At 34.8% G+C, this 26,278-nt stretch overlaps 1 protein-coding gene across 1 annotated transcript in view; it reads right to left on the bottom strand.

Annotated features, from left to right (window-relative positions):
* LOC136840265 (neuronal cell adhesion molecule-like) overlaps positions 1-26,278 on the bottom strand; it is a 1,114,986-nt gene that overhangs the window by 399,189 nt on the left and 689,519 nt on the right. The window contains exon 4 of the mRNA XM_067106910.1: positions 21,354-21,431. Within this exon, the coding sequence (XP_066963011.1) occupies positions 21,354-21,431 (78 nt within the window). The remainder of the gene's footprint in view (positions 1-21,353; positions 21,432-26,278) is intronic.

Here is a 26,278-nt window from a genome sequence, read left to right as displayed (position 1 = left end):
ACAACACTTTCTACGGTATCTACCAATACTTTACACTTTACAAAGTCATATAAATATATTTATCACCTTCGATAATAGATTAAGACTATATAGTACAACTAAATAAATATGCTTCAATACAAGAAACCTTATGACTATACAACGTCATTTGAATATCGAAAATGCATTCAATAACGCCATGGGGATACTTCAAGAAATAAATTATTAGGGATATAACACTCCGTAATGTCTTCAACTATTAAGAAAATAAAGGGCGCTATCACCCCAACAGATGTCCCTCGATAATAACCCTGTCAATTCCGTTCCGTCATCAATCGCTGACAGCATCAATAACATCAGAGTAAATAACTCCCTCCAAAGGGCATCCCGAATCCTCCGCCAGGAGATTAAAGGCAGTTGCCCTCGGCTCATTAAATATTTAAGAGGCCCCTCTCTCCCCCTGCAGAAATCCCAAGTACCCATTTCCGACGAATCTTATTGGGGCTTATCGATCTCTGCTTATTAAGGCAGTGTCGATATTGTTCAAGATAATTTATTAACATTAATAATAAGTCGCCTAGGTCCTATTTCAATAATAATAATAATAATAATAATAATAATAATAATAATAATAATAATAATAATAATACGACATCTACGGGTACCGAACTCCACGTTTGTAACATACCATCCTCGAGCCCGGGAGCAGCATCAGTCACCGTTGGACCTTAGCTATCACGTATGCTGAAAGAAAGAGCCTCGGTCCAAGCTGTAAGGCATCATGCAACGTCCACAGGGTCAAAACTTACCACCTCGAAACTCTTACATTGGAAATCGCATTACTGACATAATTATCAATACAAGGGATGGAATTTATCTCTCAAGAGTAATGGACACGTTTTGTCTGTAAGAAAAAGTGATTCTGATCAAGGTTTTCGCAGAAGTCGAAACATGTCAGTATAGCATGAGCTTTTTATCATCATTAACTTCATAATAACTTCATAATAATAATGACTTCCAAGTGACATGCTTTGATTAAGGTTGCTTATTCTGATGCGTACAGAATAAGTTGGTGAAACTTCTAGTAAGAGTTGTGTCATGCTGCCTCTCTCTCTCTCTCTCTCTCTCTCTCTCTCTCTCTCTCTCTCTCTCTCTCTCTCTCTCTCTCTCAATATAATATATATATATATATATATATATATATATATATATATATATATATATATATATATATATATATATATATATATATGGGTGTGTATGTACATATATGTATGTATGTATGTATGTATGTATGTATACACACACACACCACAGATATATATGTATATATATATATATATATATATATATATATATATGTATATAATATTACGACCAGAAGTCAATTGATAGAATTTCATTCGAATTGCCCTTCATCATGAATATGATAAAAATAATCGATCTTTATTTTTAAAGAGCCAGCCGATGGCGAATGGGCCAAGATCTCCCAATATGTCCTCTGGCGTCGTACTTGCCCTGAATATCAAACTGGGACCTACAGAGGATCGACTACTTAAGGTGCGTGTCGATTCTTATCTTGGTGTAGGTCTTCGTAAGGGTGGTAGAATTTCAAACCTACAACGTTCGGATAACAGAAATCTCATTAGAATATTTGTAAAACATATGTTGATCATAGACTTTTGTATTACAGGCCATACCACGAACCCTCAAGACCTTCCTGTTCTGGATTAAATTTTTTATCAAACAGCTTGTTCCGGCGTTAAACTCACAGACGTCCTCCTCCACTCTGTGTTTCTCTTGACTCGTGTTGATTTGATTTTTTTTCACTTTTAGTTTCACGCTATCACTCCTCTTGGTTGGTCCTCAACCTTTTGTTCTGTTTACTGTTATTCTTATTTTACTGTATAGCCTGTTACCTTTAATTAATTTTAATTTTGTTGATTTTCATTTTGTAAAAATTTTTTATTTTTTATTTTTTACCTTGGTTTTACAAATTTACAAGTAATTGTATGTTTTATTTTTAACAACCCTGATGATGTAAATTACCAAACGTTGGAATAAAGACAGTCTGCACCTCTGTGTGTCATCTTCCCTTGGTGATGGTTATAAATATAGATTGAGTCCTGACTCCATATATATGGTTATAAATATAGATTGAGTCCTGACTCCATATATATACATACATATATATATATATATATATATATATATATATATATATATATGTGTGTGTGTGTGTGTGTGTGTGTACAAATATTTACATAAACACATATACGAGTATATTGATGTATATAGGCCTATTACATATTGTACTGAAGTTTTCATCCTAAAATAATAATAATAATGACGGTTACAATGAAAGTCAAACCTCATGACGAATACACTACGTCCATGTTCTTTGTAATACCAAAATCAGGCGGAGCATGCCACTCCAGCAATGATCCAACGAAAACAAATCGAAGAGATTTATCAACTATTGCAAATATATGAAAAGTAAATTCAGTGAATGATATAGCATTCGTTGTAAGATCGATTTCAGAATAACTGAAGTCTGTTCATAAGCAGGAGTCACGGTACAGTTCAGCGCTGCATCTGCAGGCAGTTTTGAGGAGAATAAGTATTAAGTTCGGGTAACCAACGAGAGGAAAAGAGGAGAATCTGGAGCGGAACCTGCTGATCAATATGTGAGACTGTCCAGATGCAAGTGGATTGGGCATATTTACAGGACGGAGGGAAACTCGTACAGGAAGCAACAGGGTGAAGGTGTGGGAGGAATAAATAGCGAACGGCGAGGAATGACTACAATAAACCCTGTATCTTGATGCTGAGCGGAAGCCGGAGAGGCCAACCCCATTACGAGAAAGTATACAAGAGCGTTGGAAACAACAGAAAAAGAAGCATATGAGATGAGGATGCAGATATCAGTAAAAAAGAAAGAAAGATCGCAAGAGCTGAGAGCTTTTTTGTAACAGAGTTTAGGAAAGGTTTTCTCGTATTTTTTTTTTTTATATGAGAATTTAGCCCAAACGAATAAATCTATCCCGAAAACTATTTGCCTTACGGGTTTGTTTCGTTGGAATATTAATACATTTCGAAAGAAGACTCATAGTTGTTATTGCTTAGTAGCTAACCGTTATTGGAGGAAAAAACACAGTGTGAGAAATAAAGTCTAGATTAATAATAAAGAATTCCAAACTCTCATTAAGAAGAGGAGAATTTCAGCGCTGCGCCTCGTTACTTTACGCAGTCCTGGCTATGCTTAATGACTTTCTACTGTCGATTTGTCACCTGGTAAAAAAATCGCCACTTAGGTCGACAGTGACATAGTTTGGTTTAAAGAAAGGTGCTACACCACTCCGGCTCGACCAGAAATTGAATCCCGGACTCTTCTCCTGTGACGCACTTACCAGCGTCCACTGCCCCTTGGCAACGACGTCCTTTACACAACGTATGCTACTCCATTTGCAATGCAGAACTAATCGAGTTTACGGCAGTGATACCATTTACTGAGTTGTGGCAAGATGGCTTTATGCAAAGTGACTGGTAGTCTACTTAACAGAAACCAATATCAGGTGAAATGGGCTATCATGTAACCACACAAATGAGGATAATTATGGTAAATCCTTTCATATTCTGTGCTTCATTTCGTTCAATTTGGTTCATGATTTGTAAATCTCTTTATGACCATTTATCTCTGCTCAACGATGTCAACACTCTTGTTAAGCGGTTCTGAATGGTTCCTACGGCCAAAATTGGAACAGCAGAATTTACTGTTAACACTGCCACGGATATGTGATAATAGCTGCACAAAAAGAGTATCCTCGTGTGCTGTAACAACTCTATCATCCGTGTGCACTATATATATAAATATTATATATATATATATATATATATATATATGTATGTGTGTGTGTGTGTGTGTATGTATGTATGTATGTATGTATGTATGTATGTATGTATGTATGTATGTATATATATATATATATATATATATATATATATATATACATATACATATACACACACACATACATAGCAGCGAGTTTGGGGAGAAGGACACTTCCTTTTTCTCTTTCAATGTGCTTTATTTAGCTGACGTTTCAGGACCATCTGTCCCATTTTCAAAACTATAAATTAAAGAATGAGAATTAAAAACAGACTCAGGCTAAAAAAGAAAAGGCTTTTACATAAAATAAAAGTATAAAAGGAAATATGATAAAAAGGAACAAAGTTTACCGAGTAGTACTGAAGGTAAAAACTGAGTGACACCTCAAGGTTCGTTTTGGTTCCAACGGCAACTCACGAGAGGTTCAGAGGTGTTGACATGATCTGGGTATTTAACTGGGGAACTAGCTGTTTAGCGAAGAGTGATTCCATTATTGACAGCTGATGGTCATACGGAGCTTTGCCTTTTATTTATTTTAATAAAATCTTTGTAATCGATGTTATACTTACATTTTTTTGGTGTGATCTCCAGTTCTTCGTTGGAGGGGTGGATAGAGCTGTCGCCTGGCACGCTGTTGGCCCAGCGTTCGACTCTCCTACCCGGCTAATGAAGAATTAGAGGAATGTATTTCTGGTGATAGAAATTCACTTCTCGTCATAATCCTTCGGGCCAGCCCTAGGAGAGCTGTTAATCAGCTCAGTGGTCTGGTTAAACTAAGATATACTTTTTTTTGGCGTGATCTCTTATATATGAGAATTCGGGGTTTGATAATTTTACACCCGTTCGATAACTTACGCCACGATGAGAATCTAATCTCACCTTCAACAACCTACAAGTGGATCGCACGTACTTCCACAGGCCACATCTGGGCCAATTAGACGAATAAATGACTCTAGAGAGGTCATAAAGGGTGAAGACCTTTATATGTAAACAGGATATATATATATATATATATATATATATATATATATATATATATATATATATATATATATTACTAGCTGACCAACCCAGTGATGCCCGGGAAAATTCTGAATTACCCAAAAAATATTTTCCTGCACATACTTGTACTAAAAGTCCTATTTATCCAGGAATTACTGCATGGACTGTCACTTTTATCCAAATATTACTGTGTTGACTGTCCCATTTATCCAGGCATTACTATGGTAACTGTCCCTTTTATCCAGGTATGACTGTGCTGGCTATTTATCCTGATATTACGGTAGTGACTGTCCATTTATCCAGTTATTACGGTGGTGACTGTTCCATTTATCCAGGTATTACTGTGGTGGCTGTCTCTTTTATCCAGGTATTACTCTAATGACTTTCCCAATTATCCAGATATTACTGTACTGACTGTCCCTTTCATCCAGGTATTCTTGTGGTGACTATTCCATTCATCCAGGTATTACTGTGTTGACTGTCCCTCTTATCCAGGTAGTACTGTGGTGACTGTCCCATTTATCCAGACATTACTGTGCTGTCTGTCCCCTTTATCCAGGTATTACTGTTCTGACTGTCCCTTTTATCCAGGTATTACTGTGGTGACTGTCCCTTTTACCCAGACATTACTGAGGAGGCTGCCCCATTTATCCAGGTATTACTGAGGTGGTTGTCCCATTTATCCAGGTATTACTGTGCTGACTGTCCCTTTTATCCAGGTGATATTACTAATGTGATTGTCCCATTTAACCAGGTATTACTGTACTGTCTGTCCCTTTTATCCACAGAATACTGTCCTGACTGTCCCTTTTATCTAGGTATTACTGTGGCGACTGTCCCTCTCATCCAGGTATCACTGTGGTGACTATCTAAACCTTGATACACAATGATTAATCACAGGAAAGAAAAGCATTTTCAATAATATATTTCTATGGTCCAGAGAACATGAAATAAGGTATGATAAACCCATGGAGTTTGTTTACCACATACGTTACAAAGGGAAGGGGAAGGGAGTAAGGGTTTGAAACTTACCCTATTATCTAAGCTGGGTCAAATGATGGCCAAGTGCCAAATTTTGTCTAGATCGGTCAAGCGGTTTGGATTTCTATAGCACACTAACATACAAACATTCACTTTTACGAGCAGTATATATATAAATATATATATATATATATATATATATATATATATATATATATATATATATATATATATATATATATATATATATATATATATATATATATATATATCAATCAAAGCTATTAAACGTCTTTAATATCAATTCAGCTCTACCTTGAAGTAATATATTTTTCATATATATTGAAGGAATTTTTAGTTGATAATAAGTTCACTTGCTGGCCGCGTGGGTTAAAATGCGTCCACTGTAGTCCTGAGTTCTTGTCTTCGCTGGTTCGAGCCACGAGACGACAGAACTTATTATCAACTAAAAATTCCCCTCGGTAAACATATATGAAAATATATTATTTCGAGGTAGAGCGAATTGATATTAAGGACGTTTGTAGCTTACTGATTGAATATGAATCACGGTGATGTGATAAAAAAAGTCATATATATATATATATATATATATATATATATATATATATATATATATATATATAATATGCAGTTGTGACAGTGATGATTGTCTGTTAATATATATAACACACACATATATATATGTAAATATATATATATATATATATATATATATATATATATATATATATATATATATATATATATTTTTATATATATATATATATATATATATATATATATATATATTTATTTATACATATATATATATATATATATATATATATATATATATATATATATATATATATATATATATATATATATATATATACTGTACATATACAGTATATATGCATATATATATATATATATATATATATATATATATATATACATATATATATACATATACTTGAAATAATGTTTCTTAAAATTTAATGCTTGAATTTACCTCCTAATTCATTTAAATTCCTTGGGGGTAGTAACCTATTTCTAGCACCTGTGACCATAATTTTTGTGACGCTCAGATGTAGAAACTCGACAGGTATCTTTTTGATTTCAGAAGAACTAATGCTCAGCAGAGAAGAAACATAACCGTTTCCCCAAGAAGGTTGCTTTCGGCTCGCTAGTCTGTCTGTCTGTTCGACTGTTTGTCGGTCCGTATCTAAGCAGCACCAAGTGGAAACTAATGAACGATGCTTTTCTTTCTTCCTTTTTTTTTTTTTTTAGTTTTCTGTAAAAGAAAACTATTGCGAGGGCTATTTGTCTGCCCGCCCTCAGATCTAAAAACTACTGAGGCTAGAGGGCTGCAAATTGTTATGTTGATCATCCACCCCCCAATCATCAAACATACCAAACTGTGGCCCTCTAGCATCGGAATTTGTATTTTATTTACGGTTAAAGTTAGCCATTATCCTGCTTCTGGCAACGTTATAGGACAGGCCATCACCGGGCCATAGTTAAAGTTTCATGGGCTGCGGCTCATACAACATTATATCGAGACAACCGAATGATAGATCTATTTTCGGTGGCCTCGATAATAAGCTATACAGAAACTCGATTGCGCCGAAGAAACTTCGGTGCAATTTTTTTTTTTTTTTTTTTTTTTAGCAAACCATTATACCATAAACATTCTCTGGACGACCCTTTTAAAACAACTTTTGTGAGAGAAATCAGTTAAGGTGTAAAGGTGTCCGTTATAAACGAGAAAAACACGTTAATTTGGCAAACTCTCGGGATCAGTCATTTTGAGGAGATATGGGTCAAAGGTTAAAGGTCAAAGTCTCACGTGGTCTGTTAGCTGCAGTGTGTGGAAACTAGAGCAGAAATCTTAACGAATCCTGGTGATAACCTCCTGAGTGACCATCTTAATATGATTGACTTTTTTGTTTAAACTGCGGTCAAAAGTTGAACGTCAAAGTTTAAAAGTCAAGATCACAACTCACAAGTCTCAGCAGTTTCGTGAGGATTAATGAATGGATTTTGATGAAACTTGACAAAAACAATCACTGGGTGGATCTTTAAAATGATCATTGGTTATGTGACAATGCTGGACGTATTTGGGTAGGTGTTACGGCTCTTCTAAGCCGATGGTTGGGCATCTTGAGGTCCCTGTGCATCCCAGAGCTGTAAGATACAAGAACAAGAACGAGGAAGAAAAAGTTGGCTTAAGCTTTGAATAAGTAATAGAACAGTCTCTCAAACAATGGAATATGAGAAAAAAATAATCCCTTTTGAATTGGTGTCACAACAATGATGGTCATCTTCCCAAAGCTGGGGATTCAAAGCGTATGATTTTTCCAAGACGAAAAATCTACTTAACTTTCAAAAGTATCTTCATATAACAAAATTAAATACAATTCGTGACATATTTTTTGTGTGTAAACTTGCCTTCATCCAGCCCAAGGTCACCCTCTTTCACTATCGGCCCTATAGATTCGGAACAATACGATGTAACCTAGCAAGTCTCGATCCTTCGTCATTTTAATTTCTGGCAGTATGGGGACACTAGCCAAAAATTAAAACAAGATAAAAAAAAAAACTGGCAGCATTAGTCAGTAAAAAAGTATTTATTCATCTTTGTTCATAAAAAGCAAAGATGCGTTCGAACGCATACACCTAACAATGGGATGAATGTGGGTCCCACTACTACTTATAGTAGGTCCAATATCGTAAAGGTTGGCAGGCGCTCGATTTCTATTGTACTGTATCTTAGTTGAGATGACTGAAGAATTATGGAAGTAGACCAGAAAAATATTAAGGAAACGATAAAAAAATAACTCGCTTTTTATATCATCTAGGTGGAATTTACTAAACGGGTTGGTGCCTTTTTACCGAGAAACTGAAAGCTGACAAAAAGAAAAATGAATGAACAGGGGGGGATTTAAACCAATGCAACGTTAAAACAAGGACTGAATTTTAATATAATCATTTCAGAATGAACAAAGAGGTACGTGTGCTGTGGTTAAAGGAAACTGATAAAACAGGTATTCAAGGAAAAAAATATTCTTTACAAATATTGCGGGTTATGAAACAAGCCACACAGGCATGAACAATTTTCTAGCGAGCTTCAACAAAATATACTACCCATCTGGGGGAAGGGGGAACATTAATAAATAACAAGCTGAAACTCAATGCATATAATTAATAGCAAACAAGAATTGAATAATAGGCACATCCTAAAAGAATAAAATTTAATACTAAATGGAAATTGTGCCTGAGTGCGTCTTGACCTCAAGAACAGGCAGAGAAAGCATTTCATTTAACAAATTGCTTTACAAAAAGACAACAGGGGATTAGGTACTATTCTTTTTTCTTCCCCAAAATAACAATTGTCCCATTATCTCTATCAATGCAGTTACAGCAACCACATAAAGGGACGCTGAATTCTATCTCACAGCTTTGGCATAATTTATTCAAATTAATTTATTTTACGACTTTTACCATTTTGAGAGTCTATTTGTGTATTTCATCGCACTTTCAATGATATGCTAATTCTATGTCCATTCCACTCTGGTTGTCCTATTTCTGCACAGTACTGTAATTTGAGGAAGCTTATTTACAAGTTAATGGCCTTTCAGACGTAGGTTCCTGAGCCACTACTGCTGTTAGTAGCAGTATTACAAGTAATAATAATAATAATAATAATTAGGTTCCAGAGACAGTACTGCTGTTAGTAGCAGTATTACAAGTAATAATAATAATAATAATAATAATAATAATAATAATAATAATAATAATAATAATAATAATAATAATGGAAAAACAAATTCACAGTTATGCATATGGTAGCACATATATTTAAAAATAAATCTATACAGAGAGCTTACGAGATTCTGCTCGATTCCCCTTTCCAAGCTCTCTGTATGGATTTATTTTTAAACTGTGGATTTGTTTCCCCATTTCAAGACTCATGCTACTATGAGTAATTTTTAATAATAAAAATGATAGATTAAAAATGGCTGTAACAGATTTACAATAAATTTTACAAGAATTCAGAGTAAAAAGATTTCTACCATTTATTCAGTTGAATTTCCGATGGTACAGTTACTACTACTACTACTACTACTACTACTACCACTACTATTCACACCGCTTCCACATCTCCTACCACCAACATAGTTAAAGACACGTCCTTGACAAATTAGACTATTTGTCTAAATAAAGTGTTTTCACCACGTTCAATAAAATCTTAAATAACTATTGCCACTGTTAATTCTACTGTCCTCTTTATTATACTATACTATCTACATAATAATAATAATAATAATAATAATAATAATAATAATAATAATAATAATAATAATAATAATAATAATAATAATAATAAATACTTTATAAAATAAACAGTTTTGATGAAAGAGCTTTCTTTATCACTTATTCAGTAAAATCTCGGATTTCAGACCAGCCATATAACACACAATAGCCTGTTATTCAGTCTTGAACACAGCGCACACAAAGGTCTGCAAACAAAAGCGTTTTCATTTTATGTATTCCGAACCTTTGCTCAGTTATAACCGACAACCCACATCCAATAGTGAACAATGCAAGCTGACGGTCGACCGATTTATCAATCCATTGTTCCACGAATATGTGAGTTTTCAGCCCTGCAAGATTTGCTCTGTACTTTGGAACAGTTTGTTTCAGTAGACTATGATTACTAATTACGATATTTAGTAAAACTGACTGAAAAAAAGTTCCTAAACTGAATATCTAATTCCAGGAACGTTATATTCAATTTTACGAATAACACTGACATGGGCAAAGCGCACCAATAAAAAAAAACATAGGAAATTTGACCAGTCACATTAAAACAAACAATTTTTGAGGATTAAATAAAACACAATCCCTGTTATACATAAAAAACAAAAGGTTGAGGAAGAAAACACAAAAAGCTATTGTATGATTCTATCGCATACTGATAGCACCAACACTTTTGTCGAGACTTCGGTATGTAAACCACCTCATACCTCCCCACTCGAAAAAGAGGACTGGACAGGTTCAATACTTGTAAATATCAGTGCATATGCAAGGCACATAAACATTCATGTGGGACATGACTCTCTCCGCCGGGCGATGGCGGTCTCCTGGCTCCCTAAGTCAAGTGACGAGCACGCGATTCTCTTTCTGTCTTCATCCTCTTTACATTTATATAGACCAGACCACAGGAAACGATAAAGAAAAACAGATAAATACAAAATCATAAAAAAAGGAAAGGCAAATAATTAGGCCTCATCTTTGAGTCTTTTCTATACTAAATCCGACGAAACAAAATTTAAACGTGAGATGTAAAACAACGAGGTCTGAACACAAGGATGGACATCGTAATACTTTAGTCTAGCCCATGTTCAAGAAGCAATTATAACTAAACACGCAAATAAAAAGCGACCAGTGGATTTTATATATATATATATATATATATATATATATATATATATATATATATATATATATATATATATATATGAACAAAGTTACAGCCACAAAGGAAATTTGAAACACTGGAGATGCTAAGTACTTTGGTCTTATTACCAGATTAAAACAGCACAAATACTTAGTAAGAACAGCTCAGACTAATAATGCTCTATTTTTACATTTAAGTGAAAAGTCCCACAGAATACATTGAACTCAAAGCCAAACATTGTCATGTCGTAACGAAACTATGTCCAGGAACTTGTTAGAATCTGTTTTGATTCAGTTGACCTGGGCGAACAATTTTAATGTAGTCAAGGATTATTTTCTTTTGACCCTGTAATAAAACATAATTATGTTCCTGAAAGAACTGAAAGATAGAATAAAGATAATTACCAATAAGTAGATTTCGATGTTAATCCGTTGACCCTTCTATGACCTCTCAACCTTTTCGTATTCCCTTAGGACTTAGGGCCGTTTCACACTATGTCGCACGTAAATGCGGCACGGTGTCGCACCTACATGCGGCTAACAGTCGACTATTATCTCTAATTATACCCATCACATATATATAGGCCCTTGTCTCTCTTTAGTTGCTGTGACCATGTCTTGGTAATAAGACGAAAATACTTAGCGTCTCCAGTGTTTCAATTTTCCTTCGTGGCTGTACCTTGTTCGTATAATAATCATCACGTTTTTCATTTTTCGTGATTTAAAATCAATATATATATATATATATATATATATATATATATATATATATATATATATATATATATATATATATATATATATATATATAAAGGCAGGAGAAGGGCGCAGAAACACATACAGATCCTGTACATACATTATTTTATTGTCGACGCGTTTCACTTTTGCTATTGAAAAGGAACAAGACGTTAAGTTGGCTTTCCTTGATGTTTTAGTTACCAAAGATAATGATAATTTTAATACGACTATTTTTAGGAAAAGTACATTCATCGGGCTCGGCTCCAATTTTTATAGTTCTTGTTTTGAAAAATTTAAAATTAACTCTGTTCATCGGGCTCTATCTCTAACTTCTAACTGGCTTTCTTTTCATTCTGAAAGTCTCTTCCTTAAGCAGTACTTTCATAACAAGTATTTCTTGCCTGTCTAGTACTTAAGGTTATTAAGAAAGTTCTCGATAAAAAACTTGCACCCTTAGTGCCCAAATGTAATGTGCCTAAACTTACTATATATGCAAGCTTCTGTTTTTTACCTAACAATCAAAATTTTGCTAAGTAGTTTGCTAAAATTATTGGTGCTCTTAACATTACATTAATACCAAGAAACCCTAACACTATTAGTTCTTTGTTTCCCTTCAAAGATCGGCTCTGTCCCTTGATGACGTCGGGCTTCGTATATGAGTACAAGTGCCCCGGATGTACTTTCGGGAATTACGTTGGTTCGACTCTGCGTCTCCTCAAGGTCAGGGCCGATTCTCAAATGGGCGTGAGTTATCGCACGGGTTGCAGATTGTCTAGTCCCGAACTTTCAAATAAAAGATCCCACGCTAGAGGTTGTAAGACATCAATAAAATACGACAACTTCAGAATAACTGGCTAAGCTAAGGAACCTGGAGAACTGCTTCTCTTGGAAAGTCTGAATATCAAAAGAATTGTACCGACGTTAAATTGACAATCATCGGCTGTTCCATGATTCGATTGTTTGTTTATATTTGTCCGCCCCCTCCTTCTGTTTTTATGCTGTTTTCTTTTAAAATGTTTTCCTCTTTCTCCCTGAAAGGTGCGCCTTCTGCTCTCACTTTTAAGTTTATTTTTAAATTCCTTTTTATTAAGTTCAGTTTTTTATTCAATTCATTTTAATATTTCTTTTATTGGGTTTTTTTAATGTGTAAATGTATTTAAGTGTGATTGTCTAATTTAACTGATTTTCCATTTTAAGTTTTGTTATGTTTTGTGTATTATTACTTTTAACTATATATGCTGAATGCTCCTTTTTACATTATTACGGTAGATGTCCTGATGATGTGACCACGGGTCAAGAAACGCGTCGACAATAAATGTATTTACTGGATCTGTATGTGTTCCTGCGCGCTTCTCCTGTGCCTCCAATGTGGATTATATATATATATATATATATATATATATATATATATATATATATATATATATATATATATATATATATATATATATATATGTGTGTGTGTGTGTGTGTGTGTGTGTGTGTGTGTGTATAGGAGGGGAATAAAAAAAAAATAGGTCTTAACTTGGGACGGGTGCCTCAGTGACTTACACTAGTTCAAAACAAAAAGCAAGAAAGAGATGCGAACAATTTACCTGTTAGAAGATGGAAAGTTATAAGAATCAGGAAAACCGACGCGTAAGAGGAATCCAGAGCTTGGCAGCAGAAGGAAAGAAACAAGTCAATGAAGCCGGGAGGATTATAATTTCTAAGGAGTAAATGTTGGTAATTAGCAGTCCAACATGTTAGTTGAATTGCGCCACTTGATGCAAATTAGTGGAATTAAATGTGCACGAATAGAAGCACTTCGAATTTTGCCAGGAGCTGCAAAATTAAGAATGTACATCGTAGCTAAATGGGAGAAGAAATCCAGAAATATTAGGGAGTGAAAAAGGGAAGGAATTGGAGCCTAAATAAGGTATAAAAAAGTAAGTAAAAGTGAAAGAAGAAGAGATGATGGGGGGGAAGGGGGGAGAGGGAGAGGGGTTGGACCTCACCCTCTGTGCGCCGCAAAGTTTGACGGCGAGACCACGAAAGATGCAAGAGCAAACAGCCGCCAGACACCACCTTTAAAGTGGCGTGTGGAACCGACCACCTACATCGGTTTCCGACCAAGTTACAACTTTTCCCAGAAGGGGAGCGGAATTCTATATGAATATTAGTTCTGGTCCCCTGGGGCACCATCCCATTCGATCAGGATTACCTGTATAATAAAACAGTAAACCAAGAGAGAGAGAGAGAGAGAGAGAGAGAGAGAGAGAGAGAGAGAGAGAGAGAGAGAGAGAGAGAAATTATGGTTAAAAATCTTGATTATGGAAAATGCCATGTTTGCCATAGAAGACGTTATCTAATACATACTGTACATACATGCATGCATAAACGCACACACATTATATATATATATATATATATATATATATATATATTTTATAATGTGTGTAACTGAATCACGAAAATATGGAACGCGATGAATATATATAAATAAAGATAAAATACACGAAGGAAAGAAACACTGGAGTGCTGCGAGGCCTTTCAACAGTCGAAAGGCCTCGCAGCACTCCGTTGTTTCCCTTCCTTCGTGAATTTTATCTTATATATATATATATATATATATATATATATATATATATATATATATATATTATATACATACACATACATACATATATAAAGACAAAATCCACGAATGAAAGAGTGCTGCAAGGTCTTTCGACGTTAGTCCTATACTTAGCAGGGACTAACGTCGAAAGGCCTTACAGCACTCCGTTGTTTCTCTTTCCTTCGTGGATTCTGTCTTTATTTATATTCATCACGTTCCATATTTTCGTAATTCAGTTACACATAAATATATATACATAGGGACCTACATAATGTTAAACTGACCCTTTATATATAAAAAAATGTTTCCAGTTAACTCCCGTGCCAAGTCGGGATGTGCGACAAAAAATCTGGTCTACAATACGAGTGGCTGGCTCTTCCTATATATTCATTACTACCAGGGTGTCAGAACACCGCTGGGAGCAAAAGACAAGAACACCTCCACCCCCCGAGGCACGATTGCCATTCAGAAAACTCGGTTTCTATCAAAAACAGCTCATCTATCACCGCAGACGACTGGAAATAATATTTCAACCAATTTCCTTTCTGAAGAATTCCAGTTCACCTCTCTGGATAGCTCTAAGACTGTTTATAATTGTTACTTTCACTTGGCCTTTTTTTAGTACAAAAGTATTCCTCTCAGCAGAATGTGCCACTGGATTATGATCTGTTTTGTTTGCCTAGTATAAATAATAATAATAATAATAATAATAATAATAATAATAATAATAATAATAATAATAATAATAATAATAATAATAAAATGGCAAAGCTGATTTATAACTTCTTTCAGAGTTAGGCTCTTCTGGAGGTCCTTCGTTTTTCTTTTTTGTGCCTATCATAGAAAGTGGATATGGTTGTTCGGCCCGTTCACCTCCTCTAAACACAATAAAAACAGATGGTATACAATGGCCATGTCAGGGAGTGTGACATAATTGGCAGTGGGAAAAAAAACAGAATAATCGGGGAACGACGGTATAAAGTAGAGAGCTGTAGGAAAAAAGCCGTTCTGAAATGACCCATAATAGTCACATTTTAGGAGGAAGAACTACAAAATATAGTTTGAGGGCCCAGTATTCTATATTATAAGTATTTAAACTAAAAGTGAATTGTGTTTGGGAGAAATGGGGCGTTTTAATTCATACTAACTTGTTCGTTGTCTACGCAAAGTTGTTATTCTCCGGAAATTTGTTTGTTGTACAGGCAAAATGGGTAGTGGGCAAGAGAGGGTAATGATGAAAACAAATATCAGGTAATAAAAAAAATGTCCAGTGGATCTATCTCTAGTATATTATGTTCTAAAATAGGTATGTTTCTACGGGCGGTTAAAGGAGCAAGAGCCCGTGTCTGCATGGGGCTTGCTTAATTCAAAACACCGAAGTGAAGGGGTAGTTCCGTATCTAACTGATGAATTTAAACACTACTTGATAATCGCAAATTCATAGGAAATGAAAGATAACCTTGAAGCTTGAGAAAGAATGAATCCAGTTGCTTGGTGTAGCAATGAGAAAACCAGTGAAGAAGTAAAGAAGGTATATATATATATATATATATATATATATATATATATATATATATATATATATATATATATATATATATATATATATATAAACATAACCGATTGCAAAGCAGGATCTATCTTTATGTACACAGATAGCTGAACTAGAGTTAGCGAAATGGCGTTGGGACGAGTTTTTACTTTGATCTTAATCTGGTTAAATCTCCTCTTGGTTATTTGACACCTTCCCCAGATACTTGGCTTCTGGAAGCTTATTTTTTATTCAGTTGCAGGTTATATCTTCGAAAACTACAACAACAACAACAACAACAACAACAACAATAATAATAATAATAATAATAATAATAATAATAATAATAATAATAATAAAGTCTATACTTATTATTTTTAAGCATATGTTGAGGACTGAGAAGGGCAAAGAGAGCTCATGTAGAAGAGGGAAAGGGTAGTTCTTGTTCTACCTGGAACCCTACGGAGACATGTGGAAGAAATGTGTTCATCCACAGACTGTGCGAATAACACTGACTGCAAATGAAGAAAATATGGTGAGAATAAGTAACTGTATCCAGTCCAGGAGGGGAAGAATAAAGCATAACTTCTAAGTGGGTGTGAATCTGTGCTTAGCGGTAATTAGAGAAGGAAAGATGGTTGTGCTGGGTGTTTGCATGTAAAGATTGAACGACAACATAACTTATAAGTGGATGTGAATGTGTGCTTAGCGGTATTTGGAGAAGGAAAGATGGTTGCGCTGGGTGTTTGGTTGTAAAGGTTGAACGACAATTGTGCTGGGCAATAATAATGATTAGGTGAACAGATGGTTCAGGTTATTTGAATGAAAAGGCAAGATTGATCCTGGATTATCTAAATGCAAAAACAGCAGCTTGTTATCCTGGGTGTTTTGAATGAATGGTAAAAATATTGGTGTCAGGGGGTGACTGAAGCTAAATAAAAGTGCTAAAAAAAGAAAAAACAATCGGAAGGCATGGAGACCCTGGAGTAAATATGAATTAACATGTTTTTTAACTATTACAGGCCAGGCTGAATACACATTAACAATACCCGAAGACCGGGCAAACTTTAAGGTCGACCAATTAAAAAACAAAACACATCACTGGTTAGAGGAAGATAATGCAAATGCTCATGGTATATGAACAAAAATTAAAAAAAAAATTTTGTGCCTTCCACGGGAAATTGAAAGTAAATATTTCTAACCCTGTGCGGAACCTCTTTTCCAAGAAACTCGTAAAAATATGCTAGTTTTAATACATGTCCCTTCTAATAATTTTTTAAATTTTATTTTGTAAAAATACAATTACAGCTCACATGATATCATAACAGATAAGAACTAATCAGCAACAATCCCCGAGTATATTACTGGTAGAATATTTATGAGATGTACTGGGATGGGGAGATGTAGTAACTTTATGCGAGTTATAAATGCTCTTTGTAATATTTCTTTGTATTCTGCAAAATTACAATTACAGCTGACATACTAATGTAAAAGACAAGAACTAAAACCAACAGCAATCTCTGAGTATATTTATGTGCAAATTAATATACTCACACTGATCTCCCTCGTACCCTGGGCTGAGGCGACATTAGTGTTGCCATTCAAGTCATAGGGTCGTTTTCGAGAAAAATGAGTTCAACCGTTATGGCGCAAAATCATACTACTCATATGAGCCGAATCGGGGAGCTTCATACGCATTTATTGGGGATTATATGAGCCCTGCCGTCCGTTAGGGTTAAATGAAGTCTAAAGGGGGCTTGATTTGTGAACATACATGATTTCCAAAAAAGAACAGTCTTAAGTTTGCTTTGAAAATAATAAAAATAGTAAGATTGTTAGGTATATTAGCTCTGAGGTCGTGATAATTAGAGCGGGGGAAAACAAGATTTAAATCAGTTTCCGTATTGTGCTTCTATGGACCTAAGCAGTGAATTAAATACCTGACAATTAACTGAATGTGGTAGATTAGGATCACAAATGCAGAGGGGCAAGGAAAAGCAGACCAATTCCAATACACTTGATGAGAATTGGACTACTAACATCATTAAAAGCCAACACTTGTATACGGGAAAAGTCCTTTATATATATATATATATATATATATATATATATATATATATATATATATATATATATATTATATATATATATATATATATAATATATATATATATATATATATATATATATATATATATATATATATATATATATATATATATATATATATATATATATATATATATATATATATATATATATATATATATATATATAAATACTGTATATATATATATATATATATATATATATATATATATATATATATATATATATATATATAGTAGTGTGTGTGTGTGTGAACATGCTCGCGCTCGTGCATGCTTGGGAGGAAAGTTTCGAAGAAAGTCCTTTTCAGACCACATCCCAGAGTAACAACGTAACAACACAGACATGAGAGATATAAAGAGAGAGAGAATAAGAGAAAAGTCTTGTTCGCGTCTTTCATCAAAGCTCGGCGGTTTCTGAAGGACTTAAGACTTGAGGCTTGCTTGGTGAATCTCAAGTCCCCAATGGGCTGGAACTCGGTCCCAATCTGATTAACGGGCTTTCTCTCTCTCTCCTTCCTCCCATTTAAAGGATTAGCAGGAAATTCCTCCATCCCCAGTCGAACGTACGACGGAATACTTGTAACGTCCATTTTCTATTGAGCGATGACTCCGTTTTCTTTGCAGGTGAGGTGGACTTACTCTTAGGATACAATAATATATCTTTGTGTTTTTGTTATCGATAACTTCTGGAATCTACAAGCCTTGCGAGCGTCATGCGGTCGTTCTTATCTTCGTATCAAAAGAACAATGTTCTTGTAAAAAAATATATATATAAAATAATAATATAAACAGAGCAAGGGAAAACGAAAGCCGTGGATTACCTATCAATAAATTCTTGTAAAAATGAGAATCCAAAATAGAAACAAAAATGTTACTTGAATTTTACGAAAACTACGTGATACGAAAAAATTTTTTTTTAACCGAGATGAAAAATGATTTTATAACAAACTGACACCCAAATACAAATTAAAAATAAGATTATCTCAAATTTTCGTCATCTATGCTAAGAAAGTTGGAGGAATGGAATATAAAATTTAGGCCAAAGGCCACAGGGACCTACAGTATGAGGTCATTTAGAGTTGACCTGGAAATCGAGAGTAGAAAGGTTTGAAAGGTGTAACAGGAGGGAAAACCTCGAAGTTTCAGTAAGAAACAACTGTTAGGAGAGGGTGGAAGGTAATGAAAGGGGGTTGTAGCTAGGGGCGTAAGGGAAGCCGCAAAGAACCTTACGTAATGTCTACAGTGCACCATGTGATAAAATGTTCGTTTTTGTTTCTTTTTTGGTATTTCTTATTCTTTTATTTATTATTTTTTATCCGTGCACTTCACTCTGCCCGTTTTTCATTTCTCTTTAGAAACTACTGCCCTATTGTTATGCAATTTGATTAATAATAATAATAATACTTCTCGATAATTCTGTTTTCTTGCAAAGGTAAATAAACAGAAAACGAAACAAGACTCGAATTTTTTCCGATAATTTTGAAGCCTCCAGATTCTTTTTTATGCGCGAGGGAAATTTTGTCAAACGTTTAACACGTTACTAATTAATATTCTGATTGGACCGCCTGCATATCTACCTATTTACCTGTTAATTGGTTAATTAACAAATCAGATATAACTTTCAACGGTAAAAGGAGACTATCAAAATTCTCTTTGCTTGGAACAGATTTGGTCCATAAAAGCGTTTGTACTCCTCTAATTTCCATTAATTGCTGCTGAAAACATATTCATCCAAGCTAAATTCATGTTCATTTCCCAATATGGAAATTATATGATCATTTCGACTAATAATGTAAAAGATGACGTCATTATCATAATCCCCCTTTATGCTATGGGACTGAAAAGGCCATATCAATTCTAATGACACTCCAACTGTGCCAGTTTTTTTTCTTTACAGATAATGTGTCAACTTTTGATATTAACTGGGCCCTTACTCAAGTTATTACTGTTACACTATTGTCTGCAAATCTTACTGTGGACCTGTTTGTGGTTGATGGACTGCGTCTATGGTTGGTTGCCTTAAATTTAGAAGGTCTTATGCCGGTACATGCCCTTGCACAAAGGGTAAGGGTGGAAGCGAAAGAAGTCTGGTGTGGGCGTTTGGACTGCGCCCAAACAACCGAAACCTATTCCTGCAGTCGTGTGGGGGCAAGTTAAAACAGTCTCACGAATAAGTCAGATTTTTCCTCCTTTACAGTCACGCCAAGACTGGTATTATTTCCATTGCTACATTCCAACAGTCCCATAATTATATTGCGCTCTAGTGTTCCATACGAAGGCGACTCCAATCATATTCCCTTCGACTTCAGGGCTTTGGTCATTTTCCATTCACTGCATAACAAAAGCCCCGGGATTCTATTCTGCCTCAGCACTACCATCGAGGGCAACTCTAATCTTCTTCCTTTCCACGTTCAGAGTTTGGAATCCTTTTATATTTTCTTCTGGATTACAGTAATCCTCAGATCCTATTCTCCTTAAGGGCTACCTCAAATAACCACTGAGAAAGGATTTCTATTTTTTTTCTTATTGAAATAACCCAGATTTATGCTGTTTTGGCCCACTGCGTGTTACTTTCTATAAGAAAAAGTTACGCTGCTTAGATAGTAACTAGAGGCGCATGCATGATTAGGAAGGCCATGCGCACACGAACGTTTACGAAAATTGATTCCAACCAGTCACGCAATGCATTAGCAAATATGTACGATCTTTACGCCACTACTGTTGGTCTTTCCAAATATCAATTTTGACAAATAATTACTATTAACCATAAAAAACTATACGTCACTCACAATAACATAAGAGAGAAACTGTAAAAATCAGATCTCCTTACCTTCGCCGGCAACTAAATCCACCATTATAATACTAATAACCACTTAACTGGAGCCTCTTATCTACATAATAATTAAAATAACCTAAACTTACCTTAAAATTCTCGTCAGCAGAATAAGAAACAAATTAAAGAAATCTGGTGAAGAACAAAATCCACATTATTATTTAAAGAAAAAGCAAAAAAAAAAAAAAATAGTAACATAAACATTACTGATAATTTCAACTTACCTGGAACCTTTCATCTGCCGAATAGGTGACAAGTCCAACGGTCAGTATGTGAAGATCCCTTCCCCTCATCCAGGTGACCTGCAGGGGGGAAAGAGCAGAAGAAAAGTCAGCCAATGACACGCTGGACAGTCGTGACGTCACTACATGAGAGAAGGGAGAGGAACGGGGAGGGTTATGGCTCCATTCCCCAATTTTCAAGGGGAAGCGACACTGTGCAGGACAAAAGCACCCAGTGCCACTCGGATTTAATCTGGCAGTTGGCACTCTTGAATAAATTTGTCTCAAAGGGATTTTTTCATTTCATTTCGTCTGTTTTTAATAATCTTATGTAAGAACGCCATATTGCCCTTTTATTTGCTTGATAAGTTGTCGACCTATACAAGAAAGGGCGTTAAACAGTTTTATTGTCTAAGTTTATGAGCTCGACTCGAAATGAAATTCGATTTTTCACCTATTTAAAACACTTTCTTTACTAAATTTAATATATATATATATATATATATATATATATATATATATATATATATATATATATATATATATATATATATCCACACCTCTCTATTTAACATGGAACATCGGTCATACTGAGATAGTAAACAGCCACTAACAATACACAATAGACTGGAATTGCGCCTGACTGAACACTCACTGAAAATTTGGATGGGATAATTTCCTTCAAGTTTGTTCATGAGAGACATCATCACTGTATTATTACCAGTAAGTCCATCCAATCAAAAATGATGGCAATATCTTACCTATAATACAAGATTTTGTGTCAATTAAAATGAAGTTCATCATCAGTGGACGATCTGTGTTGTACCCATGGGAAAAAATAAATTTTCGGTACACATTCGGTTTTCTATAGTGCCAAAATTTTTTCTGAGGATAGTGTGAATCACAATTACCACAGTTAAGAAATCGACGGTCCAAGTAATTTCGTCTTGACGATAAAAATTCGGTCAGTAACACAGCATCGCAACATCGGTGAAACAACATCCAACATCCCGGCAACAGCAGGAAATGAGATTTGAAACGTGGCAAAATACCACCATATCTCCAATTAACACTGGATATGCTTTCTAATGTTGTAAAAAGAAGGTTGAAGTCGAAGGTACCTAAATTATCGTCTCATTATTCAAAATCATTCCACAGGTGTTATCTACACAAGTAAACCATGGAGTGCAACGCGGTACCAAATCAGCTAATCAATAAAGTCTCAGTTATGGTGGAGGTCCTCCTTTTCCCCGACTGGTTGTTATCATTGACTGACTAGTTCTTTTTAAATCTCAGTCCATGAGAGCAGCTACATCATTTCAAACTATGGGAGAGAAAATAAATAAAGTAGGATTTGTATCTGCTGGCTGAACTACCATATTTTCAAGGCAAATAATCATGTCATAAGCAAAGGCTGAAACTAAAACGATCTAGATTAAATGATGAAATGTTTTCAGTGCTTTCCACCAGCGTGTAGCTCATATTCCTTCTTGTTTAAGAATGAAGTTTATCTCTCTCTCTCTCTCTCTCTCTCTCTCTCTCTCTCTCTCTCTCTCTCTCTCTCTCTCTCTCCAGAGGATTCATACCGAACACAAAGTTATTCTCTTGACAGCCAGTAATGGAGTACCGCTACGGAAATCCCTTAAAGAAAAAGAAAATATTTGCATTGGTGGTAGAGTGACGTGTGTCTTTGTCTCTGCTATCTTTTGTTCGTGTAAACTTGCCCAAGACTGGAAATATAAGGAAAGTGGAAGGAAAACCGAGTGGACACCTCCAAAAATGAAGAAAATGTTCCAACCCTGAATGATTTTGGTCGTCGGGATAAGGAAAACTGGAATATATTCGTTTCACAGTCTTTTTTTTATTTTATTCTACTTATGGTTAAGTTTAATCCGCATTTATCATCATCACACATGCTAATAAAGGAAACATCATCATATATGATAATAAAGGAAATAGCAGCATTCGGTGGCTGTAAATCTTCGCCAAGGACAGGCAATCAACCACGAAAAAGGGGTCCCTTCCCCTCAAAAATGTACATTATACTGTATCCCGCAATGTAATCACTTGTCGCCATTCATGAGGACCTCTTTGAGGAAAGAGTTTCCTAAAATTCCATACATAACGTTTTGGATAATTCGTCTAACACAAAAACAACCGAACAGAAAAAACATTTTTTAACACGCTTTTCTTGAAATGGACTAAAAAGTGAAAAATAATTTTTTGAGACACAGCAGGATTTTCTTAGTATTAATCATGTCTACAAAAATAAAAGCGTGGGCGCCAAACATGGAAGGAAATACTACAAAAAAAGAAAAAAAAAAATTTTTTTCTCTTGTCGCATTTCCTTCCGTGTTTAGCGCCCACGCTTTTACTTTTTGTAGACATGATTAATTGTAAGAAAATCCTGGTGTCTCAAAAAATTATTTTCCACTTTTTTGTGCATTTTAATAAAAACGTGTTTTAAAAAATTGTTTTTTTTATATTTTTTATTTTAAACTTTTTAGTTTTGACATAAATTGTAACCGATTTATGATTGTAGCTAACGAAACTGATATCCTGTCCAGCCAAAGAAGATTTGAAAAATCCGAAGAGTTATTTATCGAGTCAAAGAAGCTATGGAAAATCCAAGTTTCATACAAATCTTGAGATACAGGGAGAGGTCACTGTAGGGTCACTAGAGGTCGCTGCTGACCTAGTGATCATGTAAGGTCGTATTATTTACCGGGATTGAGTAACCATGCAAAATTTCAAGTCCATCGGACGAAGGGAACAGGTAGAAAATTGAGTTACAAGATTTGATCAACACTAACAAAGACAAAAAAGCAAGCTAAATAAAAGCGTATAAAAAGACATACCCATAAACATAGCCTTGTCGGATATAATGAAGTGCGTTCGTAAGCAAACCATTTCAGTCCTTTGGGTAAGAAACACTGTGAATTTCTTAGTGACATACTTGAAGGTACCAATGGGTAAGATGCTTAATGGTTTTTTTTTTTAATGCCTTAGATAAGTCTTCTGTATTTCATATCACTTGGTAAAAGGATGGAATTAGTGGAGGAAACTTTCATCAAAATTTTACAGAGGCGTTAAATCATTTCACTTCACTCCGCCAAACCTCACTCTGCATACATACAAGTTATCAAAATTACTCATTGAAGTTTTATCACCGTAATTCTCATATTAAGAATTTAATAGAGCTTGTGGAAAAATCAAACAGGATTCCTACTCAATCAAACGCCCGATTAATTAGTTCTGGTGTATTTACTTTTATAATTGCATTACTGATTTGGATTTCAGTATCTGAAATTCGCGATCAATGGAAATTTAATATACAGACCGTTACGATGGCCGTGGGTAATTCATTACCACCACTGTTATCCACCCATAACTTGGATGATTCTAAATACATACACAGAATCATCTAGTCAAGAGTAGTAGGTATTTAGTCGATATTCACTGCGTTATTTTTGTACAACTTGACACGAGTCTTTTCATATATACTGTGCATTCATCTCCACCATAAGACAATTTTTTTTACATAAGTAAAAAAAAAAGTTCCCTCAATAAAATTCACAGCAAAACAGTTCCGTCAATAAAATTCACAACAGAAATAGAAGGCAATAACTCTACCTTTTCTAGATGCAATAACTATTAAAAGGATTCCATCCACGGATATAAAAAAAAAATCGGTGTATACTAAATATATTATTATTCTGGCCATAAAGTTTGTAACGCACGATCAATTTGGTCTTCAATTAATTAGGGGTATTAAGAACTGACAGACCCGAATATTACGATTTAGGACTTGACCAAATTATGAAAACGGGAACAAATTCATTGGTTAGGAAAACTCCAAGTTTCTAAAAGTAACATGAAAGACATTTTAAATTATTTGTGACAGAACGACCGATACAAACATTTTGGTGACTTCCATATTTTTGGTTTCCACAGCATTCTAACGTTTTGAAGGTCTTGGATGTGAAGCACCTATCTGCATATAAAAAAACAGTTAAAAACTTATGACAAAGAAGAAAAACACACCACATTATTTATTTATATATATATATATATATATATATATATATATATATATATATATATATATATATATATATATATATATATATTAAGTCTGTGGACGAACTATGTGCTGGCCTGGCAGAAGCACATCCGCTGCAGGTGCAACTGTGTTGACATTGGAGGTTTAAACAATTGATACAGCCAGGTATCTGACGCATGCACTTGGCGTTCTGTGCATGACCTAAGTGCATGGAGACAGTGTGATCTTCAAACATTGAACCAGTGTCATCAAGTTTCTGGGGAGAAGTGATTAAGTGAGCATGTATGTGTGTTGCACTCTCTAATGGTATATTATCAGAGGAACAGACAATCGCGAGGGGACTTCATTTTGTGGCTGGACATGATTTGCTTGTTGTGCAGTGCTTAAGGACCGTCACTGGACGATCTGTTATTTGATGCCATAGAAGTGAGCAGGATAACTCATGAACACTTATATCTTTTCCAGACATTATATGGAAATACCTGTTTGTGCGGCAGAGAAATTCCTGTTCTCCATTATGCATTTTCCCATTCTGTTCTCCATTGTGCATTTTTTCATTTTGAATACTGATGTCTTTTAACACCATTTCAGGTTTTAATATATATGTTTCTTTTCACAGGAATTCTGGGTTCGTCCTGTGAGGACGAATATTTTGGAAGTGGTGTTCTTTTACGTACTTTATGATTTTTATTTTGGTCCAGAATAATTAGGACCTTTTTACTTTGTTGGGGACCAGGGTGTTAGTCACTAGTATTGGTTGGTCTAGAATCATTAATCTGAATATTTGTGAACCAGAATTTCCTCTAGTGATGATTTCCATTTATAGGAGGTGGGAATCTCAACATTTTGTGACCGTAGATTTTGC

Source organism: Macrobrachium rosenbergii, chromosome 7 (assembly GCF_040412425.1).
Source record: "Macrobrachium rosenbergii isolate ZJJX-2024 chromosome 7, ASM4041242v1, whole genome shotgun sequence".
Classification (NCBI taxonomy): Eukaryota; Metazoa; Arthropoda; class Malacostraca; order Decapoda; family Palaemonidae; genus Macrobrachium; species Macrobrachium rosenbergii.
Note: the sequence above shows the minus strand (reverse complement) of the source record. Positions and strands in the feature narration are given on the sequence as shown.